General features: G+C 51.2%; 1 protein-coding gene across 2 annotated transcripts in view; it reads right to left on the bottom strand.

The window, feature by feature from the left end:
• Window positions 1–24,417, bottom strand: part of SLC6A6 (solute carrier family 6 member 6) — an 81,938-nt gene that overhangs the window by 9,498 nt on the left and 48,023 nt on the right. For both annotated transcript variants that reach the window (XM_016209878.2, XM_016209879.2), the window contains 7 exons: window positions 18,193–18,325; window positions 11,599–11,733; window positions 10,367–10,470; window positions 10,116–10,240; window positions 6,312–6,424; window positions 1,697–1,834; window positions 478–580 (listed from right to left, as the gene is read on the bottom strand). In XM_016209878.2, the coding sequence (XP_016065364.1) occupies window positions 478–580; window positions 1,697–1,834; window positions 6,312–6,424; window positions 10,116–10,240; window positions 10,367–10,470; window positions 11,599–11,733; window positions 18,193–18,325 (851 nt within the window). The remainder of the gene's footprint in view (window positions 1–477; window positions 581–1,696; window positions 1,835–6,311; window positions 6,425–10,115; window positions 10,241–10,366; window positions 10,471–11,598; window positions 11,734–18,192; window positions 18,326–24,417) is intronic.

Here is a 24,417-nt window from a genome sequence, read left to right as displayed (position 1 = left end):
TGAGGGGTCTCTGGGGCCTGATCCAGGTCCTTGCCTCTTACACCACATAGACTCAAGTGTGGCAGACGTTTATCTGAAACTATCTAAAATTCAAAAGTAACTGGACATCCTGTATTTTTTTGGCCACCTTAGGCATACCCCACTCAAAACCCTTTGACCAATCCAAGGTCTCAAGGAGGTCCAAATGGACCATTCCTGAACCCCAGAGTAGTTATCAGAGATAAACCCCTACACAGTCAAGTTACGTGTTGTCAAAAAATGCAGTCACACCTTGTACCTTTAGCACAGGAGAATCTGTAGTGTGGCTACAACAAGATTATTTGCTTAGGGAAGAGACAGTCTTCAGCCTTCCCCAGGTAGAGAAGGCCTTTGTGTTCAACTCAGAATGAATTCCCCTTAGAATTCTGTTTCTGAAGCTACTAAATAGAGAGGCCCAAAGAGAGACTTGAGAAAGGATATGCAAAAACGGGTACTCACCATATATCCAGGCAACAACAAAACATTCAAAGAATGCAACCCACAAGAGGCATACACCGCTAGCTGCATAGTAGTCAAAGAGTTGAAACACATACATGCCACCCTGTGAAGAAAAAAAGAGAATTTTTATTTGTTATTTGGTATCTAATTCCCTTAATAGGTAAGTAGTTCTGGCATATCAATAAGAAGACATAAACGAAACTATATAACCCAAAAGAAAAATTGGCAAAGGCTATAGTAACCAGATACCTGTGTAAAAAGATTCTCCACTTCATGTTTGACAAATTTAATTACACACACACAGAGGAAAGCAAAGCAACATGTCTTCCTTAGCAAAAAATGACGAGTTCCCTGAAGCCTGCTTCCAAAGGAGGTGCTTAAAAACAGCCGTGGCCAACACAGAAGGCTTCGGCAACATCCAGCTGCTCAGTGTGTGGACCTGTGATCTACCTTTTGTGTGCGTGGGGGGGGGGGGGGGCAGGGGAATTCTTATAGACACTTCCAGAAAAAAACATTTACTTTTACTTCTAGTAAGGAAAAGTGGTGATGGGAAACCCTGAAGTGAGTTAAAATGCAGCCCTTTGCTGGGGAATATGGGGAGGTGGGTGGGGAGAGGTACAGGTCAGAGCATGCCCTGGGCCTACGCTAAATTTACATGCTTACGTTATTTAGCACAAGAATCTTTTCTTCTCTGGCCCACCTCTTGCTAGACATGCTGATCCACTGCTGCCTTAGTCACTCTTCTCCTTTCCTTGTTTCTTGGTTACATTTTAAATGGACCCTCTTCTGGACCCTGCCCCTCCTTGCCTCGGCACCGCCTACAGTATTTACCCTGGGGAACCACCTCCCCTCTGGGCCTGCGAAGGTGGCTGCAGAGTCATGGGGGAACCGAGATGTTGTTAAATGGATTTTAGCTGAAACACCCCTCCCCGCCAGGCCTTCCAGAATGAGGGAGAGAGCCGGGGAGCTGCAGTGTTGCCATGGTAACAGGAAAAAGGTGGAGGAATTTGGGTCAACTGGGTTCCCCTCCACAGTGTAGGCTGAGTCCCCTGGGGAGGGAAGGACCTCTGAATTGGAGATTACCCACCCTGGTCCTCTCATCCAGCTGTTGGGGGGACCACAGAGGTGATATGGCCTTGAATTGCTCTGAGACACGTATTAGGGGCGCCAAGGGCCCTATAAGGGGAGGCCCCTGGTGCCAGGTAAGAGAGCCACCTACCTCCGTCACCATCGTCAGCCCCAGCAGGTAGCTGATGCTACATATCAAGGCGATGAAGATTTCCCGACGGAAACCCTTCCTTAGGAAGGATGGGTAAAGATCAACCAAGGACGTGATCTGTCCTTCAACTTCAACAAACTGGGGGGAAAAGAGAGAGGTTGAATGGCAGGTGCCCAGCACCTCCCCTCTGCTTAGAAAGAGGAGCCTGGGGCCGCAGTAGGCCTGCGGGGTCAAGTTCAAACATGTGAACCAGTTTTTAGGCTCAGCCTGCGGGTCAGGCTACGGTGGCCCATGCGGTTTCCCCCACATTCCATGGCCCCCATCTCTGCTGAGGCTCGTCCCGCCACCAGAACGCCTTTCCCTCCGCATTGAAAACTCAGCTCAAGAATGACCGCTTCTGGGAAGCCAGTGCTGACCCTCCGCCCTGGCACATGTGTTGGCGCAAGTGTGTCAACAATACAACCTCTCCTACTTTGGTCTTGGTCCTCTCTGAAGCCAAAGGTGGTGCCCCTCATTTCTAGGCCTCTAATGCCCACCTGGGCCAGGCACATGTGGTTGCTCAACAGACCCATGCTGAATGGGTGGGTAAGCCAGGGCAAGTCTGGGCCTCAGTTTCCCCTTCAGATTCACATGGTGGTTTTTAACTCTCTGGGGATCATAGGCCCACAAGAGAATTTTGCAAACATGCGCTCCCACCTACATGCCCATCTGTGTGAGCTCAATGCAGCTACAACTCCAAGGCTTATGCACTCTGGGAACCCATCCCTGGGCTCCCAAATGTGAGGTAATGATCTAGAATGACTCTCAATCTTTCTAAATCTTCCCATCTTTGCACCTAACAATGTATCTTGGAGACTTCCATATCATTATGGAGAGCTGCCTTGTTTTTTAAACAGCATCATGAAACTCCATCCTGTGGACAGGTATCTTATGAGACCTAACCAGGGCCCAACAGACGGCTTCCAGCCTCTGCAGCTACTGACCTAGGCAAGGGCTCTTCCCCTCCATCTGTCTTTAGGCGTATGTGCATAAGTAAAACTTCAGGATTAAAAGGCTCATAGCCTCATTTTACATTTGGATGGCTACAGTCAAACTGCCCTGCCAGCCAACACCCTCTGAGGCCTATCTGACTTCTTTAAGTTGAAAAGCTAAAACCCCCACCCGTCAGTTCTGTTCTTTCATCTGGGAGAGGCTTTTAGGAAGGAATGTTTCCTCAGCATTCCTAAAAGACAAATCCAACCACTTACTCCTCTGGGATGCATCACAGGAGGATCAGGGAATACAAACAAGGAGCAGATCCCTTTCATGTGCTAAAGAGGGCAGGAGAAATGACTCTTTGTTGCCAGGGATTCAGGAAAAAGATGACCAAAGAGGCTCTTGAAAGAGGCCCAAATACAAGGTGCTGATGTTTCGACCTCTCATTGATGTGTCAGCTAAAGGGGTTTTGAACCTAAATTGCTACTGAATTATAGCAAACCTGCAGCTCAAATGCTAGCTTCAAAGGGAGTTTAAAAACAAAGGTTCCTTCTTTTCTTGAGCTGGGGAAATTACAGGCAGGAAGATCCAGTGTCACTGTGAGTCAGGGCCAAGACTTGCACAAGCCCCTCATTTCCAAGTTGCCCACATTTCCGGAGAACACCACCCCCTCACCCCCCTCCACCCGTCTCTTCAGACCTGCTTCACTAAATAGCTATGTGACCCTAACTTCTCCAAGCCTCAGTTTCTCCCTTATAAAATGGAAGGGTCTTGTTTACTCAGCAGGGATACTGAGAGAGATCTGAAATCACCAGAGTGACTTGGCAATTGGGTGATTAACTGGTTTTAACCCATATCAGGGGGGCTGGGATGGGTGAACTCCTGGAAGAGGGGCTCCAGCTCTCTTCTTGTGATGTTTGTTCACAAACTGTGTCCCCCTTGGGCAGGCCAGACACCTACAGGCATCTGTCTCCATGTGGGTGACGTCCCTACTCCATTTCACCAAGAAACACTCAGCAGTACGATGGCTCCTAAGCCAGAGACTGGTCCCCCAAATGCTGGAAATTTTGAGAAAACGTTTCCTGTAATGAGCAAGCATCAAGTTCCTCCATCAGCGAGAGGCCCCACTTAAGGCTGACTTTGGGTTTCTGTACTTCCACAGCAGGAAGCTATTTAGGGGTAACTCAAAGATAAAGCAAGGGAGACAAACCAACAGGTCTGGGAACAGGCAAGCCCAGGGCTGAATCGTGGCTCCACCTTAACCAGCTGTGCGTGGCCTCTGGGGGAGTCCTCGTCTCTCTAAACCTCAGCTTTCCTGGCATCGGCACAGATTAAGGAGCTAATGCAGAAAAAAGCCAGGCCAGGAAGAGGGGGGGAATGGGGAGTTAGTGTTTAATGGGAACAGAGATTCATTTTGGGGAGATAAAAAATTCTGGAGATAGAAGGGTGGTGAAGGTTGCAACAATGTGAATGTACTTCATGCCACTGAACTGCACACTTAAAAATGGAAGATGATCGGTTTTATGTTCTGTGTTATTTTACCACACACGCATGCACATAAGAAGCTGCCATGGAGCCTGGCCCGTGTGACCACCTGGCAGTGCTTCGACCCTATCGCAGTGCTGGTGGTGTGGGAGGTGGTCACCAGCATTGGCAAAACCTTCCCCCATGTTCCCAAGTTCACAAAGCACATAGTGCAAATGGGGGATCCCAACCTATGCCATTGGACTCGAGGCACCAGGCCCCCCCAGCTCACCAGGTATAATCGCACCACATCCCTTGCTGGTATATCAACAGGCAGGTTATTTAAGGGCTCTGAGCAGAGTTCCATGCTCTAAAGTGGGAAGAGAACCATTCCCTCTGAGGCTGGCTTTGAGAGCTCCCTGAGATTCCCTAAGCACCTTGGCCACTATGGGGCTGAGCTCAGAGGCGCAGGTCCTCAGCTTGCCCCACCTGCCTCCCAGGGAAAAAAACACTGACAAATAAACCCACCTCCACTTGCTCAGGAAGCAGTTTCTGTAGCCCAAGAGGCCTATTTTGGGCCCATGGAGATGTCAGGCTTCATCATTTATTAACCTCTCTCTATTTTTGTTTTTTGCTTTCACTTAGAGGTCTGGAAGAAGTTATAAAAGCCATTTGCTTGGGGCCTCTGAAGGCCAAACTCATTAACTAGGAATGATTAATGGAGTCCTCCTGCTGTTTACACAGCTCAAGCCCATCAACAACTGTGTAAGTATTTTGTTTTCAAACCCCCAAATATTTTCATTCTGTCTTTTCTGCTAATCCTGCTTCCCTTTCTGCCAAATCCTTCGCTGTGTTCTTGACCTTGCTGGTGGACCACTTCCTCTGCTCTGCCTGATCTTTTAAGACTTTCCTCTGAATTTTAGGGGACCCACCCTGGGCACTCGCTTTTCGGCTGCTGCCCTCAAGTGCGCGCAGGCCCCCACCTCCCACTGGGTCTCAGATGACCAACGACCTTCCATGAGGCAGCCAGACCCCCAGACCACACATGAGGCTGCAAAATGACTGCTTTCCGTGGCTGACCTCAGATGCTGGCCCCTGGGTGACAGGCACCACATGTAAGGCTCAAATCTAACTAGCGTGGGCACAGGACCAGCCTGCCCTGCACACTACAATTCCCCACTCTGGAGTCATGCCTGTACTCAAAACTGTCGTCTTGTAAAAACCCCAATGAAAATACACATATCTCCAGGGACAGGTGACCGAGAGCTCACGCTATTCATCCTCCAAGTACCACTGACTGCTTTGTACCGGGCACTGTACCTGGTGCTTCATGTAAGGTAATGGAGATATAATCATACCCATTTACCAGATGAGGAAACTGAGGCTCAGAGGGGGAGGAAATGTGCCCAACGTCACACAGCATCTTGGGGGGCTTAGAACTATATTACTCCAAAGGCAGACACAGCCCCTGGTTGGCTCTCACTGAGCACCAGGTGGAGGTCGGAGCCCTGGAGGGGTGGGACATGGCAGTGATGTGCCGGAAACATCCTTGATGGAATCCTGCCTCTGGAGGGCAGAAACCAGGCCAGCCAGAGGACAGGGTGGGTTTGAGGGAGGCTCCCCAGTGCTTAGCTGTTTAGGAAGCACTGGAGGATCAGGGTTTCACTGTGGAGACAAGCTCTCTGACTCCTGGGCTCCAGGAAGCACAGAAGTGTTTGGCTCAGGCTCCTCGGGACCCCCTTAGGGCTCTCAATGCTGACCCGGGCAGGGACCACCTTGTGCTTTAAGCAGAGATGTTGGTCCCTTAATTGCTCTTGCACTGTGTCACTCCTGGGCCCCTGTCCAGCCACTCCACAGGAGGGCACTATTCCTGTTTCAGCCTTGGCCTTTAATTTCCCACCTATCGCTTTGTTTTAACCACACCCCTGGGTTGTCCATTTCCCCTCACTGAGATCAAAGACTTGAGCTTTGGGGCAGAAGTTCTGCTTCTGCAGCCCTGAGGCCTTCCCCACTCCCGGGCTCCCAGAGGGACCCTTGCTAGCTGAAGCTGTTGCAAGTCTGCCGTGAGGGTGGGAAGGGTGTAGCCACTTCACACACAGCACAAAGGAGGCTTTTCCAGAGCCAGGTTCCCCATGGGCAGGCCCACCTTGGGGCCAGCCCCTCAATCGGTACATACCTGGCTATCCAGTCCAAGCAAGAGAAGCATAATAAAAAAGAGAATGGACCAAAAAGTGGGCAGCGGCATCATTGTCACAGCTTTTGGGTAGGCAATGAAGGCCAGGCCAGGACCTAAAGGGAAGAGAAGATGGGGAGGGACAGACAGGGAGACACATCAGTGGCCGAGCACCCGGAGCACCAGAGCTCATACAAAGACACCTGGGTCTAAGGCGGGTCTCCCAAACCCAAAATGCAAGAAAGAGCCAGGCCTGAATTCCTGCCTGGGGAAAGAGACCAGGCCTGTCTCACTTTTGGGTGGGACGCACGGAAGCTCAGGCAGGGCCCCGTTTTAGCATCTGTCTCCTAAGCAGCAGCACGAGTGGCCTCCTCACACACCAGACTCCGGTTGGACGCTGGTTATTTGGGGTGGGAAATGGGACTGAGGTGGACTTAGCCTGCTGGCTCAGAAAAGGAGCACCTCTCCCGCCCCAACCAGAGCAACCATGCCAACATTTGCTCGAAGGAAGCAAGGGGAAAAGTTATGGTTACCTGACTACTAAATCCCCGTTTGCAAAGAAAAGGTTTCTACTAAAACATTGCATGAGTGGAAAGAAAAAAGAATAGAGAACCATGCCCCGCAGGGCAAGGGTCTCTTCAGGGGCGCCTCTGCGCACCCACCTGAGCAGAGCCAAGGCCCAACGCTGAAGGGAGGAGTGTGCAGGGCAAGCCGCCAGGCCCGGGAGAGCCCTGGCCTACATTCAAGTCCTCACCCCACTTTCTCCTCCATCTATTCTTTACATCACTACATGCCCACTCAGGGCCTCAGTTTCCCCTCCTGAAAAGCGAGGGGCAGGTTACCATAAATGGCTCCCAAGGAGCCCTCTTGAGTTCAGATTCTCAGATGCTGACACTGTTTCCCTAGCAAAGGGCTTCTGGTTTCTAAAGAGGGGACCCTGACAAAATCTGGTGGCTGGGCTTGGGAGACAGGAGCCCCATCAGCTCAGGGGCACCGTTCGGACAGGAAACATTCTGAAGACGTGAGAAATGTGTGCCCCTGTCTCCCCCCGACCTGAGAGCAGATGTCAGGGGGAAGAACTGGGTTGCTGGATTGTAACTGAGACCTGTGGGTCCAAGAGATGGGAGAAAAATAAAGTAAAATCCACAACTTAAAAAAAAAATACACAAAATGCCAAGAAAAGAAATGAGAAACAAAAAGGGCTGGAGGCAGGATATTTAAAGCAGATATCAGAACCAAATGAATGGTTTAAGAATGGGAAAAAAACAACTTTGAAATAAACTGGAGCCAGAAACCACATCCCACAGCATTAAACACAAATGTGGCGGTCAAGGGCGAGTCCTTTCATAATCCAGAATCCACCGGACCTGAGGGAAACCTGACCACGACCAAGCATCCTCGGGTGGCTAGAAAACCAGCACCTGAGAAGCGGTGGGAGGGGTGCTCACACTAACCCCAACCAAGGCCCAGGTTGGGCTCGGAAACCACACTTCTGCTTAGGCTGCGGCCCCCGGCCCCTAACACGTCAGTTCTGCGTGAGGAGTCAAGTCCAGCCGACTTTGAGACAGATGTAAAATGGGGCCCCCCCACTCCTCGTCCCCCACCCTCCGGGGCCTGCGACGGTTCTCAAGGCATCGTTTCTGTATTTCAGTTTTGCCTTTCCCAAGCCAGCCTCTGGGAGAGGGTCTGGGCGCCCGTCTAAAGCGCACGGCGAGATCCAGGGAAGTCCGTGTGAAATAATGCGGCCGCTCCGAGCATTCCGCGTGCCTCTCCGCTAGCAGGACGCACCTCTCTACGTTTCCGTTCAGCTAAATAATGATCTCGTTCAAATGTACTTGGCTCAATATGGTGCTTGTTAAAAGCTTATTAGAGAAATAATCACCCTTGATGTGTCGGCTGTTCAGACATCACCGTGGGGAATAAACGCCAAGGTCTTTGAAGTGGACGGGAGGGAGCAAACAGCTTAGGCTGGCAATGTACACACACGTCAAAATACCTCTTTGTCCACAGAGAGCTCTTACATAGCGATACCTATCTCCCACCAAGTTCACTCCGTGCTCCTGCAGATTCCCGATCAACCAGAGTCAGTTTGCAAGCCCTCGACTGAGAAAAAAGCCACCTGCGAAGAGGTGAATACTGTCTCCCTTCACCACTCTGCCAACTCACAGGTGGGGGTGGGTATTTCTGGATTTACTTTCTGTGCCCTCAGTCTCAGGCCTGCTTTGGGGGGCTTCTCAGGGCAGGAAAACTATGCCTGAAGGTCTGATTTGGAACCGGGGTCAGTGGAGAAATGCATGGGGCCGAAGGGTGGACCTGCCACCTTGTCCCCGCACATGTGGACGTGAGGATTGGGCTTGGCAGCATCTTTGCAAGTGAGGAGGAAAGCGGGGCCCAAGGCTCAGAGAGGTCAGGGGAGATATTCTCATACAGGAAGGGCCAGAGGTGGTCACGTGTCCAAGGTGGGCTGGAGAGGCAGGAGAGGAGACACCCTCGTATCAGAGGGGCCCTGTCCTAGAGACCCCAGCTCTCACCCTGAGGAGCCCAAGGCTCTCAGGCTGTTGGTTTCATCTGTGGAGCAGACATCTGAATGCACAATGCTGAGGTACCCCTGGCCCCCCAACTCTAGGGTCCTATGGGCAACGTGACACCTTAGCAGGGACTCCAGGTGTGCCTAACCCTGGTCTGTGGCGGTCCCTGGAGTCAAAGCCTTACACTTTCCTCGGGACTTGAGGCACCTTGGCCCAGGACCCCCACCTGCCTCCAAGAGGCCCCACAGAGGTCATGAGAAATCAGGAGGTCGGGCGGAGCAGAGGGAGGTGTGTAAAATAGCAAACCTTCCAGGCAACTGCCAGCCACCTTGTGAACTGGGCAGGACCAGGAAAGGGCAGAGAAGCTAGAAAGGTGGACTTGAGGATCCTGGAAGCCTAAGGTTCTCTTTCCCACGTCTAAGTCACTGCAGTTTTAAAGCTGCAGGTCCAGGACTTGGCGCATCATGGCCAGTACTGGAATTTAGACACCTGAGATACTGTGGTTCTGAGGCTCTAGGATTCTAGCAATCTAGACCGCATGATTTTCAGATTCCTGAACTGTCTTGCTGGAGCTCCAGGATCCCAGTCTAGGATCCCAGGCTGTGCAAAGTCTGTGATTCTAAGACTCTTTTCTTCACTTCCAAGTGTCCCGGGGGGAGTACACTGTCAATAAGGCCCACACCCCGAGAGGGTGAGTATCCCCACAACCCACCCCCAAATCAGATCTTTCCTGTCCCAGAGGGCAGCCTGCCACGCCAGATGGCTTCCCCCACCCCAAGCCTACGGTGGTGCCTGACACAGAGGAGAGACTCAATAAATCAATAAACATCAGTGGAATGAATTAATGGGTTTGCTTAGAGGAGCGCGCTAGGAGCAAAGTGCAAAATACAGAAACCAAAGCTGAGAAGGTGGCGATGGAATGCCGATTGGTGGCTGACTTGGGCCTGAGTTAGGAAAGTAGTTTCTGTTTTGGAAACCAGGAGTTTGCTAGGGAAGGAGGAGGAAGGGGGTAAGACCACACTTAAGTAGCTAAATATGCCCCAACTTAACCAAACCCATGTTTCTGCCGCCCCTTGGGCCAAATTGCAATGAAAGTGTTTAAAATTTAGCTTTTGTACTCTTTGGTACTTGGGGGACATCTTGGTGGGGGGGGGTCCGTTTTGGAAACCAGGCTCATCCCCCCCCTCCAAAGCCCCTGGGGTCTGGCTTCATGCCTGCAGTACTTGGCTTACACACTAGGTGGCAGTGCCCACCACCACTGCCACCGATACCACCATACCTGACTCAGCCACATCAGCAATGTCCACCCCTTGCTCTTGTGCCATGAAGCCCAGGATGGAAAAAATTGCGAAGCCAGACACAAAACTGGTACCACTGTTCAGGCATCCCAGCAGCATACAGTCCCTAAGTTACACATATGTCAGGGAGCAAGTTAATTCACAACACAAGGAAGCCACGCTCCCTACTTCTCTTTTTTCTTTAAACATCATCATTTCTAAGGTCCACCAGGCCCGCTGGCACAACACTTGCCTGTACGAGTTGTACTTGTACTTGTTGTAGCTCCCCAGTGAGGTCATGGCTCCCAAGCAGATGGCATAGGAGAAGAATATCTGGGTCCCAGCATCGATCCAAACCTATGGGAGTGCGGGGGATGGGTGGCAAGGAGAGAGAGGAGGAGCAGTTAGAGCTGGCCTCCTGGGGGGGGCCGTGTGGGTCCCTGGCCACCTGATCACAGAGGACTGCACCTCAAAATGTGCAGATTCTCAATTGCAATTGGAGTGTCTGTGGTGAAATCCAAGGTGCCTTTCAAGACAACCCTGAGCTTCAAGGAACCCCAGAAGTTGAAGAAACTGCATAGTCCCTCAGCATCATGGTTAATTCCAACCATGGAATCATTGTGGTCAAGTAAATATGACTCCCTAAGCTTCAGTCTGTACATCTGCAAAACGGGCTCCAAGGTCCTGCCCAACAGAGCTATTTTGCAGGTTCAAAGAACAAAGATTTAGCCAAGTGCCACTGGCAGGCAGCCCGTAAGTCAAGGCTGCTGTCATTACTGTCATTACTGTCACTGTTACTGTCTGGGGACCCTGAGTTGGAATAGAGAAGAATCCTCTAATGGTTAATGCAGTCGAAGCTGCTCCCCAGGTACTTCATTAGGGAGATCTCCTTATGGCCACAAAGCTCTTCCGTGCTGTCGTCTGTTGCTGGCCAAGCCCCCTCCCATCTACCTCCTGCCCAGGACAAGCAGAGAGTGGGGAAGAGACCCAAAGCAGCAACCTGAAGGCTGAGGATCCTGGGGACAGAAAGATCTTGAAACAGGCCCATAAAATCTCCAAGGGTTTTCTCCAACCCCCTGTGGCCATGTGGGGAGTGCCAAGAGGTGAACGTTCAGTACTGATCCCTCAGCTTTCCAAGAGGTCACCAACTCTGAATTCCATCCTTGGCCAAGGAAACCAGCAGCTCTCACCCCCACGATGCACAGCTCTTGGCTGGTGCAGGCTGAGGCCAGGTCCAAGGAGAGACTAGCTCAGAAAGATTTCTCTCTCCTCCCTGGCGCAGTGCCTGAAGAAGACTCTATAATTGGCCTGCCTCAGGAGTCCTCGACATGCACAGATACACACACAGTTGGAAAAGCCCACAAGCGCTGCAAATGATCCACCACCGCCCAGTGGAAAAATACTAGGGGGTGATGGCTCGGCTAGATTTGTGCACCCAAGAACCACAGCCCTGGGTAGAAGGGAGGACAGAGTGCCCAGAAGTACCTGTGGGTCCTCGAGGCGACTGATGTTAGGGTACAGATAGAACTTGATGCCTGCGCCTGCACCAGGCAGCGTCAGTCCACGAACCAGCAGCACCAGGAGCATAGCAAATGGGAAAGTGGCCGTGAAGTAGACAACCTGCGAGGAACAAGAGGGATTCAGGGGGGCCTGTGGCATCTCCTACTGCTGTTAAATTAGAGCACCTTTTCCGAGGCAAGAGTTCTGTGGCTAAGCTTGCCATTTCATGTGCTGTGTGTCTTTGGGCATATCGCTTAAACTCTCTGGGCCATAGTTGCCTCACCTGTAACCTGGGTATAAGTACCTACCTCATAGATTTACCGAGATTCAATAAAAAAATAGTGGTGGACAAGACAGAGAACAAATCCCTGCCCTCACATTCTAACAGTAAAGACGGAAAATGCAAAATAAGAAAGTAAATTAAGTGTGTATGAAAAAGGCATAGTCCAATGGTTGGCTCATATTAGTTCATATTAGCTTACATTACAACTATTAGTATGACTCATGGTTAAGAATCAGATAAGTGTGGCCCTAGCTGGTTTGCTCAGTGGTTAGAGCATTGGCCCTCGAACTGAAGAGTCTCAGGTTCGATTCCAGTCAAGGGCACACACCTCCGATTGCAGGCTCAATCCCTGGCCCGACCCGGGCCCTGTGTGGGAGGCCACCAATCGATGTGTCTCTCTCACATTGACGTTTCTCTCTCTCGCTTCCACTCTCCACAAAGCAATAGAAAAAATATCCTCGAGTGAGGATTAAAAAAAGAAAAGAATCAGGTAAGTGTGGGTTCAAATACCAGCTCTATCCCCCCACTTGCAGTGTGACCTTGGGCATCATGCTTAACCTCTCTGGGCCTGTTGACTCATGTGTCAAATGGAGATAGGAGAAATAGGTCATCATCAAGAGGTGAGGTGAGGCGAGGATTCAACAGATGATGCATCTAACATAACCAAGAGAGTGCCTGCCTGGCTCATAGGTGCTTGAGAAATGGGGCCTGTTGTTAACATTGTGATTTTGCAGGAAGCACAAGGGAACCTCTGGGAAGGAAATGAGGCCTCTAAAGCCCCTCAGCCAGGATGAAGGCCCTCTACTTCCTTGGAGCTATGGGAGGCCCACAGCCTTCCCTGGGTCACAATGCATAGCCCAGACAGGCCAAGGTCAATGCAAGGTGTGGACCAGAGATGACCCAGGCTGGGCCTTCCCATCTGACAGGGTCTGCCCTACTTTCTCTCCTCTCCTGTCTTGAAAGCACTGGCCTCCAAACATCCTGAGGCCTCAGTTCTAGTGGATGGATTTCCCATCTTTTTCTTCACAATGAGGAGTTTCCAGGCAGGGTTTATGCCTGGAAGGAGCTCAAAGATGAGTGGCTGAATCGTTCACAGAGTCTCTGGCTCCCTTTGAGAGCCCTGGGGGCCAAGACACTAGGGAGGAACCACCATACAGCCAATGCACCCATTTTACAGGTGAGGAAACTAAGACTGAGGAACAGGATAAATGTGCCCTGGTGTTGTAAGGATGAGGCAGTGCCAAGGTACCACAGAGCAGTGCTGGGGTCCAGGAAGGTAAGAGACACTGACAGAAGGTGACAGAGCCCTCAGACCTCATCTGGCTAGCACAGGAACCCTCAATGAAACGGAATTCTAAGGCAATCACTATCCTTTTGTGTAAAAATAACCAAGAAGGGGCTTTGGAAAAGGGCAAAAAGAAAGCTCTCAGGGCTTGCCTGACTCAGCTGCCCTCAGTCAATACCACCAAAGAGCATTTATTGAGCACTTACTATATGCCTGGCACTATTCCAAGTGTGATAACTTCTGTATGCAGTGGGTCCTGCCCTAGCCCTTTGAGATATGTTTCACTACTATCCCCATGTTAAAGGTAATGAAACTGAGGCCCAGAGGGTCCATCACTTGCCCACACAGGTCATACAGCACTTAAGTGGCAGCGCTGGGTGTGCCTCAGAGCCTGCCTCCAGCAGACAACACAGCAGTAAAAAGCCTCTCCAGGTCTGGCAGGTCAGCCCATCCTCTCAAAGGCCAGAGCGGGGCTGGAGTCCCTGGCGGCTCAGGCCTGGCAGATTTCGAGACCTTGACCATGTCACTGTCCTTGACCATGTCCTGTGAGGTGGGGCACACTCAGACCAGATGAGCTCTGAGGTGGGGTGGCCGAGAGTGTCAGCTCGTGGTCACCCAGACTGGGATTCATACTCACTTCTACCACTTCCCAGCTGGGCAGCTGGGCCTCAGCTCCCACATGTAAGATGAGTGTTTATTACATCGCTTAACACTTGGCACGTAGTGAGCCCTCAAGAAACCCTAGCAGGGAGCCTGCACCTGATGATCCCATAAGCCGGGTGGGCCTCCTCCTGCCTCAGTTTCCCCGGCCACCCTATTTTCTTTTCCTGAAGCAGAGAACACTATTTCCCAAGGACAAGGCAGACGTGGAGGGTGGGAGCAGCGCAGGAAGCCCCAGAAGGGGTGAAAGAAGAAAACCAGCGAGCTGCTCCTCCCTTCCTGCGGACAGGCCCCTGACCAGTTCCCACCTCTGGTCCCCCGAAGTGGGTCACACCCAGGGCAGCTGAACAATAGCTGCTGACAGCAGGCCATCCCCAGAGGGCGGCCACTTCAAAGCCAGCTGGGCTCCACTGGGCTGGACAATCGGGCAGTGGCCAGAGGGCTTTGTGTCAGGGACACAGGACACCACCAGGGGATGGGGGTGGCTTCCCTTGTTTTCCTGTATTTAATTTGTTTAACAAGCACTTATGTAGTGCTTGCTGTGTGCCAGGCAGTACGCTAAAAGCTTTATGCATGTTAACTCATTTAATCCTAACAACTTGAAAAGGTCAGTGCTATTGTTACCTGCATTTCCTAGATGAGGAAACTGAGGCTCAGAGAGGTGACATCAGCTGTTAGTGGGTGGCAGAGGTGGGATGCAATCCAGCTAGTTTCTGGGTCCTGTGTCTTGTGTTTATTGTGTTCTTCCCCAAATCCAGAACAGGACAGCCTCACCTGCTCACAGCCTCACCTCAGCTGCCTCTTCGCAAAGCCACCCTTGTTTTGCAGAATTTGCCGCTCTGAGGACAAGCCCCTGAGAGCCATTCTCTCAACTTTTCCATCACTCCCGCGGGATCCTTGTGGGAGAGGCTGGTGCCAACCGCTGCCAGTGGGCCTCTGGCGGTGGCCCAGCAGGCCTTGCCACGGGACATGGTAGTTTTCCACTCTTGCTGGCAAACCTCTGTGGCTCCACTGAGCCCTCGACCCAAATGCCCTGTGGCCTAATTGCCCTGGAAACTTGCAAGGACAACTCTTCCTCATTCTCTAGTGACAGTGGGGAGAGGGTGGCCCGTGAGACAGGGGAGAGATGGGCTAGTCTCCTGCTACCCTGAGCTTCCTTTGGGGGTGAAGGCCTGGGCAGGTGGGGCGGTGGGTTGGTGCCCAGTGCCTAAGCAAGCCCTGAGGGTCCTCACAGCACCCTGTGTGCTGGGGGGAGGGGAGAATGGCATTGCTAATTCATTTCATACCAGGGGAAAATGAGGCTCAGAGAGGGAAAGGGTTTTGCCCAGCCACGTAGCTTGTCGGGGGGACAGAGCTGACACCCTAAACCTGGTCTGGCTCTGACTGCAACCCCTGCTTTATTTCTAAGCTCTGGATGGAAGAGCTGCCCTGGAGGCTCTTGGAGCGATGGAGTGGCACAGCCTTAGGACACGTGTGCTCTGTCCCTCCTTTGGGTCCATAGGACTGTACCCCCTGTGTGAGGGTTTGGATTTCTATCACCTGCCTGGACCACGGTGGCTGTGAACTTGGTCCATGGCAAGGGCTGGAAGCCATGGCTGATGGTGGGTGGGGGGTCGGCAGGCAGGCAGTGGAGCGGAGCTTGAGCCTAACTTTTGTCTTGGCTTCCTCGGGCTGGCCCAGACCCTGCTATTGTTCTGGGAGTCACGCCTGCCCCTCGGGGGCCTGGAGTTGCCTGAGGAGGAGGTTGTCCCTAGGGAGACCTTTGACAAGTCACGTCTTCAACTGGCCACAGTTGCAGCCTGGAACTATTTTTTGCTTTGATTATATTCTCCTTCCCCCTCCATTGTGTCTCAAACATTGCTCACTGTTCCTGGTAGACACTGGCCTCCTCCATCAGACTAGGGGCTCCTCAAGGGTCTTGGTCAGCCAGACCTCAGGGCCTTTGCACTAGCTGCTCTCTTCCCGGAATTGTTTCTCCTCTAGATAGCCACATGGCTCACCCCCTCACTTCCTTCAGACCTTTGCCCGAAGTCCCCTTCTTGGTAAACCTTGCCTTGCCCCCCTATTTAACACTGCACCCAGTACTCCCTGGTCACCTTTGCCATGTTATTCTTCCTTATAGGTCTTGTCACCATCTTATTCCTATATACAGGGTGGAACAAAAGTAGGTTTACAGTTGTTCGTATGGAAAATAATACAATAATTAATAAATAATAGAAAAATCTGTTTTGTATACTCACAACTGTAAACCTACTTTGCCCCAGCCTGTATTTCTTACATTCCCCTTGTTACAACCAATGAATCTGTCAGCTTGGACCACAGGGACTTTTGTCTGTTTCCTTGACCCTTGCATATCCCCAGGCCCCATTCCTACAACAGTACCTGGCAGGTATAGAGGCTCAAAGCTTATGATCATGTCTCCAGCATTGCTCGGGACCAGTGCTCCACAGAAACTTCTGACCTCTATGTGGGGAAATGGAGGCAGGGTGAGGAAGGGAGTGGGGCTTACTGCAGTCTATGCTAAGCACTGTGCTGGTGCTGAACGCATCTCAGTTTTTGTTTGTTTAATTAATTTCTTTTTTAATCCTCACACGATATTTTTTCCATTGCTTTTCAGAGAGAGCGGAAGGGGGAGAAAGAGGGGAGAGAAAGAGAGAGAAACATCAATGTGAGAGAGACACATCGATTGGTTGCCTCCCACATGAGGCCCAATCAGGGCCAGGGATTGAGCCTGCAACCGAGATACGTGCCCTTGGCTGGAATCGAAACCGGGACCCTTCAGTCCGAGAGCCAATACTCCAACCACTGAGTCAGACCTGCTAGGGCTACCATCCATTTTCTAGATGAAGAAGCTGAGGCTCAGAGGTGAGGGAGTGACCTTGGACAAGTCATTTCACCTCCTCGTAGCTCAGTTCCCTCACTGTTTAAGCGGGGAGGTGATAAAATGGGGTAACACAGGTGTATGAGCTACAGGGAGCTGTAGAATAACTTGAACTGTCCTCTTCCTGCCCATCCCGGGGGATGATGTTGGCTGAGTGTGTGCAGGTAGAGATTCCCGAAGCCTGGCCTGCTTCCTTTCCACATTGGGTTTTAGGATCACAGGGTGGTCGTGCCCTGAGAAAGAGGCACAGAGCATGGGGCCCCCCCACTCCAAAATCATTCCCATTCTGCCTCTGCAACCATGGGATCCTAGATCTTGCCCAGCTGGAATCTGTTCAGAGCCACAATTTTGCTTAAGGGGCTCTTCAGCCCTAGAGAACACGGTCCTTAATTCCAAATTCTGGTGCAGCCAAAGCCCTTTCTCCAAACAACTTCACCACCTCTGTGGTCAGACTCACACTAATCACAACAGACCCCTCTGCGCTGATATTGTCATTAGACTGACCGTAATACCAGTCAGTTAGCAGGTGACTGTTCAGCTCTGTTAACAAAGAACATTTTGGTTATAGGCTAACATTTTCATTATTGCCAATATATATCAGTGTATACCTAAAATCTTCATTATAAGCTAACGTTTAATTATCCACTACCACCTTTGTTAATAGCTAACATCCCAGTCATCAGGTAACATATTAATCAGCAGCTCAGTTATGGCTAACATTCTGGTTAACAACTACCATCCTGGTTATGAGTGAAAGACTTAATCATCAATGAAAGCTTTCCTTAATAAGGAACATCTTAGTTCCCAGCTAAAATGTTAATAGCAAGCAACATAACTCAGTTCATTCGACTTAGCAAAAATCCAAGTCAGTGCTACTCAAACCTCAGTGTGCATTTGACTATCTTGGCTACTGCTCAAGTGCAAATTCTGATTTTGTAGGTCCAGGGCGGGCCCACAGGGTCTGCGTGTCTAACAAGTCCTAGGGGGTGCTGACACTGCTGGTCAGGGAAACTTTGCAAAGCAAGGATCCATTAAGAACTGGTAATTGACAACAGAACTGCAGGAAACCTCATTACCAGCTAACTTATCAGTCACAACCTCAACAACAGTTATCTGCTAACATCTGCCCTACTGCCAGCACCTCGGTGGGGAACCAGTGGTGTGGGGGAGCTTATCCAGAGTCCAAAGAGAGCCGATGGTTCAACTTTCAGGAATTTTGCAAGCTGGTGGTTAAACCATTAATAACTAGAAATCAGACATGGTGGGAATCTTTATATCAAAAAATGAGGGAATGCTACAAGCCAGGGCTTTACTTGTTTTTTGAGGACTGGTTTATCAGCCTACAACCCCACCCCCAGGGCAGGGCCAGTTTCAGGCAAGAAGGGCTGTGGGGCAGGAGATGCTCTCTGGCAAGGGCCAATCTCCATAAGGCAGGGGATGGACAGGAGGACGGACAGAAACACAACTCACTTTCCCGGTGGACTTGACGCCCTTCCAGATGCAGAAGAAACAGACCAACCAGACGAAAAGAAGGCAGAGAGCAAGGTCCCACTTCAGTGAGCCGGGGCTATCAATTCCAGAAGACAAGCTCAGCACGTTGCGCCTTGAAGCAAACAGAGTCACAAGTCAGTCGGGCCAAGGTCAGGGGTTCAAATCCTAGATCATGTGCTGATTTGCACAGGTCACCTGTCTCTCCAGGCCCTGGAACCCCTGCTGGTCTCAGGACATAGTTAACACCCTTGTCACAGAGTTGTGGGGAAATCAACCAGGGGATGAATTCAGACTCCTAAGTCAGGTGAACCTGGGTTCAACCCAGCCTGGCTTTGGACAAGTTAAGTAAACCCCTAAGCCTCAGTTTCCTCATCTGTAAAATGGGTACTGATTCCTGAGTGACTGATTCTCAGCAGAACCTTCTGACTTTAGGCTAGTTACCCAGCCTCCCAAACTCAATCTCATCTATAAAGTGGGAATAGCTACCATCCCCCAACATGCTGTCCCATGCCTCTTTTATTTTATTCACCCGTTTATCTGGATCTCTCACTAAAATGTAAGCCTCAAGGGGCAGAGTATCCCATCTGTGGCTGTCGAACACCTACACACCTCCTTGCATGGATTGTTGTGAGGAGAAAACTCATACAAAGTACAAACTACAGGGTGAGGGGTTGAAGCCAGCCCTCGAGAAGCCTAGTAGCTGTTACTGTCATGGTGCTGAGAGGCCCAGAGCAGCTCCTGGCATCTAAGCAGTGCTGTTCCCCCTTCCCTTCCAGGGTTGGGAAGGTCTCAAAAGGAAGCAGGTAGACCATTTGAAGGACAATCAGCAAGGGGCAGCCACCAACCCTGACCAGCATCACATGGCATGGCCTGGGTCTTTGTAGTCCGAGAACCTTGCTGACCCACATAAGCACCTAACTCACAGACATACTCCTAAGGGGCAGATGCCATCTGAAGCCAGGGCAGCACGGGGTGCTGATGGCTGAGAAGACCATGCAACTTCATGCCCAGAAAATCCCCATTGTCCCAGAGCTCTCACTGCTACAGTACTGATCAAGGGCAGCCACACTGAGCAAAGGGACACTGGCCCTATCCACCAGTTCACTGGAGTCACCTGCCCACCAAATCTCCAGGCCATGAACCATGGGAGACACAGCGCTCATGTTCCCCTGGGATATGCTGGGTTCCTTCTGACAAAAGTCAGCTCCCTATCTGAAGGCCACACTCCTGAGCAGGAGAGGCAGAGAAGGGAGTGTGACTTTGTGCTTCAGTTTCCTGATCTGTAAAACATGAACAGCTCCTGCCCAGGATGCCTCTGGGAAAGCCCTCCAGACCACCCCTAGCTCTCAGCCAGTTATGGGATGTCCCCCACGGTCAGGGCTCTAGAACACTTTTTCATTGCTTCCTTTTTGCCCCAGAGAAGCTTCAACATGAGGACCTTGAATAAATGCAAAATTCCCACTCAACTGGCATTCAAGCAAGGCCTTTCTTTGCTGTGCTCCCAGCACCTAGAATAGCACATGGCACATAGTAGGGCCTCAATAGGTACATGTTGAGTGAATGAAAGAGCTTAACTGGGGTGAATGGAAAGTTTGCATGTCACTGTACCAATCCATGAAATATTTCCACTAACAAATCTTAAGATGGGCAGCTTTCCTTTGTCTTTTTCTTGCTGGTCAACTCAACATCAACGAGCTTCCCACTGGCACCTAGGATGGTGTGTGCTCATGGTAACACCAACAAGGCCTTTTTAATTTATCTCATCTGATCCAAGGCCTAGAGGTCATTTGCCCCCTTTTACAAATGGGGAAAACAAGGCTTGCAGGGTCCAACTGCCCATGAACACCAAGACAGCAGGGGGCAGAGCTGCCACCCTATACCCAGGCTCGTCCATTTCCAAAAGCCAGCACCCTCTGGACTCCACCTAACTGTCCCTCTGATTCACAGAGAAAATAAAGCCTAAGCTTTAAAAAGAATCTCTCCAGTCCCTGCTATAGGCCGGGGTGACCTGGAACCTTGGGGCAGGGGAACATGGACATCCCCATAAGGCAGGGCTGGCGGCCAACTGCATCCCAGCTGGGGCCCTGCCAAGCACGTGGATCTGGCGGCTGCAGCAGCTTTAGAACAAAAAGCCCTTCCCCGGGCAGCCTCCAGAGCTTGGTGCCTTCAATGAAGGCCCAGGGCATGCTGGGCAGTGGCCCAAGGCTTTCTTGTGGATGGGCCGTGTCAGGGAGAGCACTTTTCCACCTCCACACCGTTGCTCTCTCTCCAACACCAAGCACACCGTTCTCATGCTTCCAGAGATGCCCTCCTTTTGCTCACAGACGACTAACCAGAGTCCCCCGCTGTCCTCTCACACTGGGTGTCACCCTGTGGTGGCAAGTCTGGCTTGACTACCAGATTCTAGACATCCCAAGAACCTCACAGACAGGCACACAGTAGGTGCTCAGCTAGAGGAGGTGCCCAGTCATAAGACAGCCTTTTTTCCTCCTTAAGGGCAAGTTGGCCAAGAAGCTTGAAACTCCAGAGCCAGGATTCCGACCAAGCCACGGTCAGTTCACTGACACCTTTCTACCTTCTCCCACCACTGTTCTGGGAAAACCAGCGGTGCCCTCCACGAACGGGAGGCTGCCACATTGGCTTGCTCTGGGCAACCGACCAGCCAGGCAGGCCACAAGGAAACGAGAGTCAGAACCTGCTTTTTCCCTTACTGGTGGCAATCTCCTTGTGTGATCTCACTGTCTCTAGTGACACTGTAAGGCACGTTTTCTTTGTCTCGGCAATTCCGTTCCCAAGACTCTCCCCCTATAGTTATACTTGCACGTGTGGCCAAAAGCAGGTCCACCCCACAGTGCTGTCAATAAGAGCAAAAAATTGGAAACCACCCAAACGACCATTAATAGGGTCAGAGCAGGCAGAGACACAGTGGAAAGCTATGCAGCCCATGGGACACGGGGAAGCTCCGGGGTACTGATAAGGAACTCCATCCTGGAGATAAGTAGTAAGTGAACAAAGCAAGGTGAGGAACATCGCGTATGGCTTGCTCCCATTGTGTACAAAGGGATGAATGTGCATTGTGCTTGAACACGCACAGGCTACTTTTGGCAGGACATACAAGATGCTGGTTGGGTCATGCTGGTGCGGAGGGGGATCTGGTGGTGGGGATGTGGGGGAAGGGGGGTGATTTGGCATTAAATATATATTTTTCATTGTTTGAATAGGTCTTTAATGAGCACATATCACCTTTAAACAAGTTATTTTAAATTCTAGAAAATGTTTATAATGGGCCATGCAGACATTCTAGGAATGGAATAAATATGTCTCATCAATCAGAGGTTGTCATAACAGAGCCTGACATGGGCTTGGGGCCAAAGTGACCAACATCCTCTCCAAGGATATCTCAAGGGTAGCAGTGGAGGCCGGAAAGTGTGTGGGTCTATCTGAATCCCTTTCTGAGGGGCCCAGTTCAAAGGACCCTCCACAAGTCCCTTCCCTGTCAGACCCCCATAGCCTCAGCCACAGAGCAGACCAGGTTCATTTGGGCCTTCCCTGTGCTGGGTGGGAAGGCTCAATAAACCGCAGTGCACTGCCCCTCACAGGTGCCCCCTAACCACACCAGGAGATAGTACAGGTTACCCCAAATCTGGCCACATCTCCCCAACACCGCCACCACCCCACTGCTCCCAGGCGGTCTTTCTGCCTCCACCCTCAGCCCCCAGTTTGTTCTGATCAGCCTGCCAATACCCAAGTCAGGTCACCCGTCCTCCATGGCTCCTGCCGACCTGGCCAGTAAGGCCTCTGACTTGCCCTCCTGCTTTTTGCCTCACTGTGACCAAATACTCTATCATTAGACCCAGACACCTCAGAGAAGGAGGGTGGTGCCTACTGAGACCGGGGCCACAGGTGTAAACGGGACATGTCCAGGACAAGCTGCATGTATAGTGGGCAGCCCCATCTCGAAACTCATCACCATATATGGCCCCTTCACTTCCTCCTTTAGCCACACTGGCTTCTGGAATGTTCCCAGAATAGGTGGAGCACGCTCTTGCCTCACGATCTGTGAACTGGCTGTTCCCTCAGCTGCTCTTTACATGACATTGCCCCCCCCACTTCAGGTTTGTTCAAATGCCACTTGACCAGGGCACTCTTTCCTGGCCACCCTCTGTAGAAAGCATCCCTGGTCATTCTCTTTCCCCTGCCCTGGCTTTATTTTCCATCACTTATCACTTTTCTATTACAATGTTGTTTGTGGCAAACCTTTGGCAAGTCATTTAACCTCCCTGGCAAGTAGTAGCCTTTGGCAAGTCATTCAACCTCCCTGGTCCTCAGTGTCCTAGTCTGTCTGTCCTACTAAAACGACATCTCCATGGAGGCAGGGCCGGTGTCTGTCACGGCTGGATTCAGAATAGTGCCCGGCACATAGTAGGTGCTCTATTAGTTGAGTAAATTAATTATACCCATTTGGTTGATGTGGATACTGAGGCTCAGAGACGTCCAGAAATTCACCTGAAATTACCCAGATAAAAATCAACCCTGGGCCTGGTTCTTTTTCTGACGCCACGCTGGGGACCAGCCACCAGTGTGCTGGGTCCTGCACTACCTTTCACGAGGGTCCCCAGCATCCCAAACTTCCCTGCATCTCTGATACAAAGGGAGGAGATACAGAGGTGAGTTGCATTCTTGTCCAAGAATAGTAATGATTCATTCCAGGGTGGGATCCAAAAAAGAATTGCCTGGACGTCTGCTTTGAGTCGGCCAGCCTGCTGCCGTCCAGCCGGCACTCAGAGATGTAAATACGTCCTCCGAGTGGGCCAAATCGTTTCCTTTTGAATGCCGGCCAGCCATTTATTGGCGATGGCTCTTCCCTGGAGACTGATGGAAGCAACAATTATAAAAGAGCCCGTCCGCCCTAAGCATGGGGCCACACAAGGCTTTCTTCCCCCGCCTCCCCCTTCCAACAGCTGCAGGGGAAGATTGGCTGAGCAGGGCTTGTTTGCAAATATGACTCATTTCTTTGATTCTAATAAAGTCTAATGATACGTGCTGAGCTCCCAGAGGGCTCTGGAGGAACTGGGGAGGAAGGCATGGCTCCAGCCTGATGGAGGGCATTTGACCAGATCTCGCCCTGCCTGTCTTCCAGGGCTGGAGGTGAAACAGGACCCTCAGGAGAGAGGTGACCCCAGGGCAGGGATAAGCAGAACGAAGTTGACTGTGAGGAAGAAGCTCTGCTTCCCCATTATACAGTGACTTAGAGTTAAATTATAAAGCCAGTGTGTAATGATTGTCACAGGAGCCCAGGTGTCTTGCACAGGGATCTGGTAAAGGGTATCTCACTGGCTCCGCTGAGCATGGTGTTTTAGCATTGCAGATGGGGTAAGAAAAGACCCCATGCATAACCTCAGAGAGGGGAAACACACACGGCACAAGGTTACCTGTGACCTCAGACTTACAGCTAATGGAAACACAGACACTGGAGGTGGCATCCAGTGTCTGAGGTCAGAGCTGGGAATTCTGAAATGTCTAGCTGCAGAGTAGCAAGCAACCTTTGGTAAGTCATTTAACCTCCCTGGTCCTCAGTGTCCTAATAAGCCATGCCCAGAGGCCCTCTAGCCCTCAAGCCAGGCTGTGAGGTGTTGGGATCATGTTATCTCTGAAGTTTGGACAAGTGACTGACCCAAGGACATGCAGATGAGACATGCGGGAGCCAGAGTCAATCTCCCCGCTCTCAGGAATGGGAGCATCACCCACTGCTCTCTACTGTCTCCTCTTGTAAAACTGGAGGGGGCAGGGATGATCTATAAGGACCCTTTGTCCAGGGCCAGGGGGAAGTATCGGGTCCCATGGTGCCTTGTTATCTTGATTCCCAGGGAGCTCCTGAGAACCCATCAGGCATCATCTGCCCAAGGAAAAGTCAGGTCAGGGACCCACACATCTGGTGCCAGTGAGAGAAGTGAAGGGAAACAATAGCTAGGGTTGGGCTTCACCTCAAGGGGCATAGACACCAGCCTTTGAGAGCCTCACTGCTCTGCAGCCCAATAGGGGCACCAGCCAGTGACACCTCAATAATAACTCAGCAAGCCTTTCTCAGTGAAAACCCCGAGGCTAGTCACTATGGAGCTGGTGGTTATTTTCAGGGGAAATCATATAAGTTAAGTTTCCCTCCAAAGGGAACCCAGATCCCCGATGACTAAGCCCTCTGAGGCC

Source organism: Miniopterus natalensis, chromosome 15 (assembly GCF_054644295.1).
Source record: "Miniopterus natalensis isolate mMinNat1 chromosome 15, mMinNat1.hap1, whole genome shotgun sequence".
NCBI classification, from domain to species: domain Eukaryota; kingdom Metazoa; phylum Chordata; class Mammalia; order Chiroptera; family Miniopteridae; genus Miniopterus; species Miniopterus natalensis.
The sequence above is the reverse complement of the archived record's forward strand: the minus strand, read 5'-3'. Positions and strand labels throughout refer to the sequence as shown.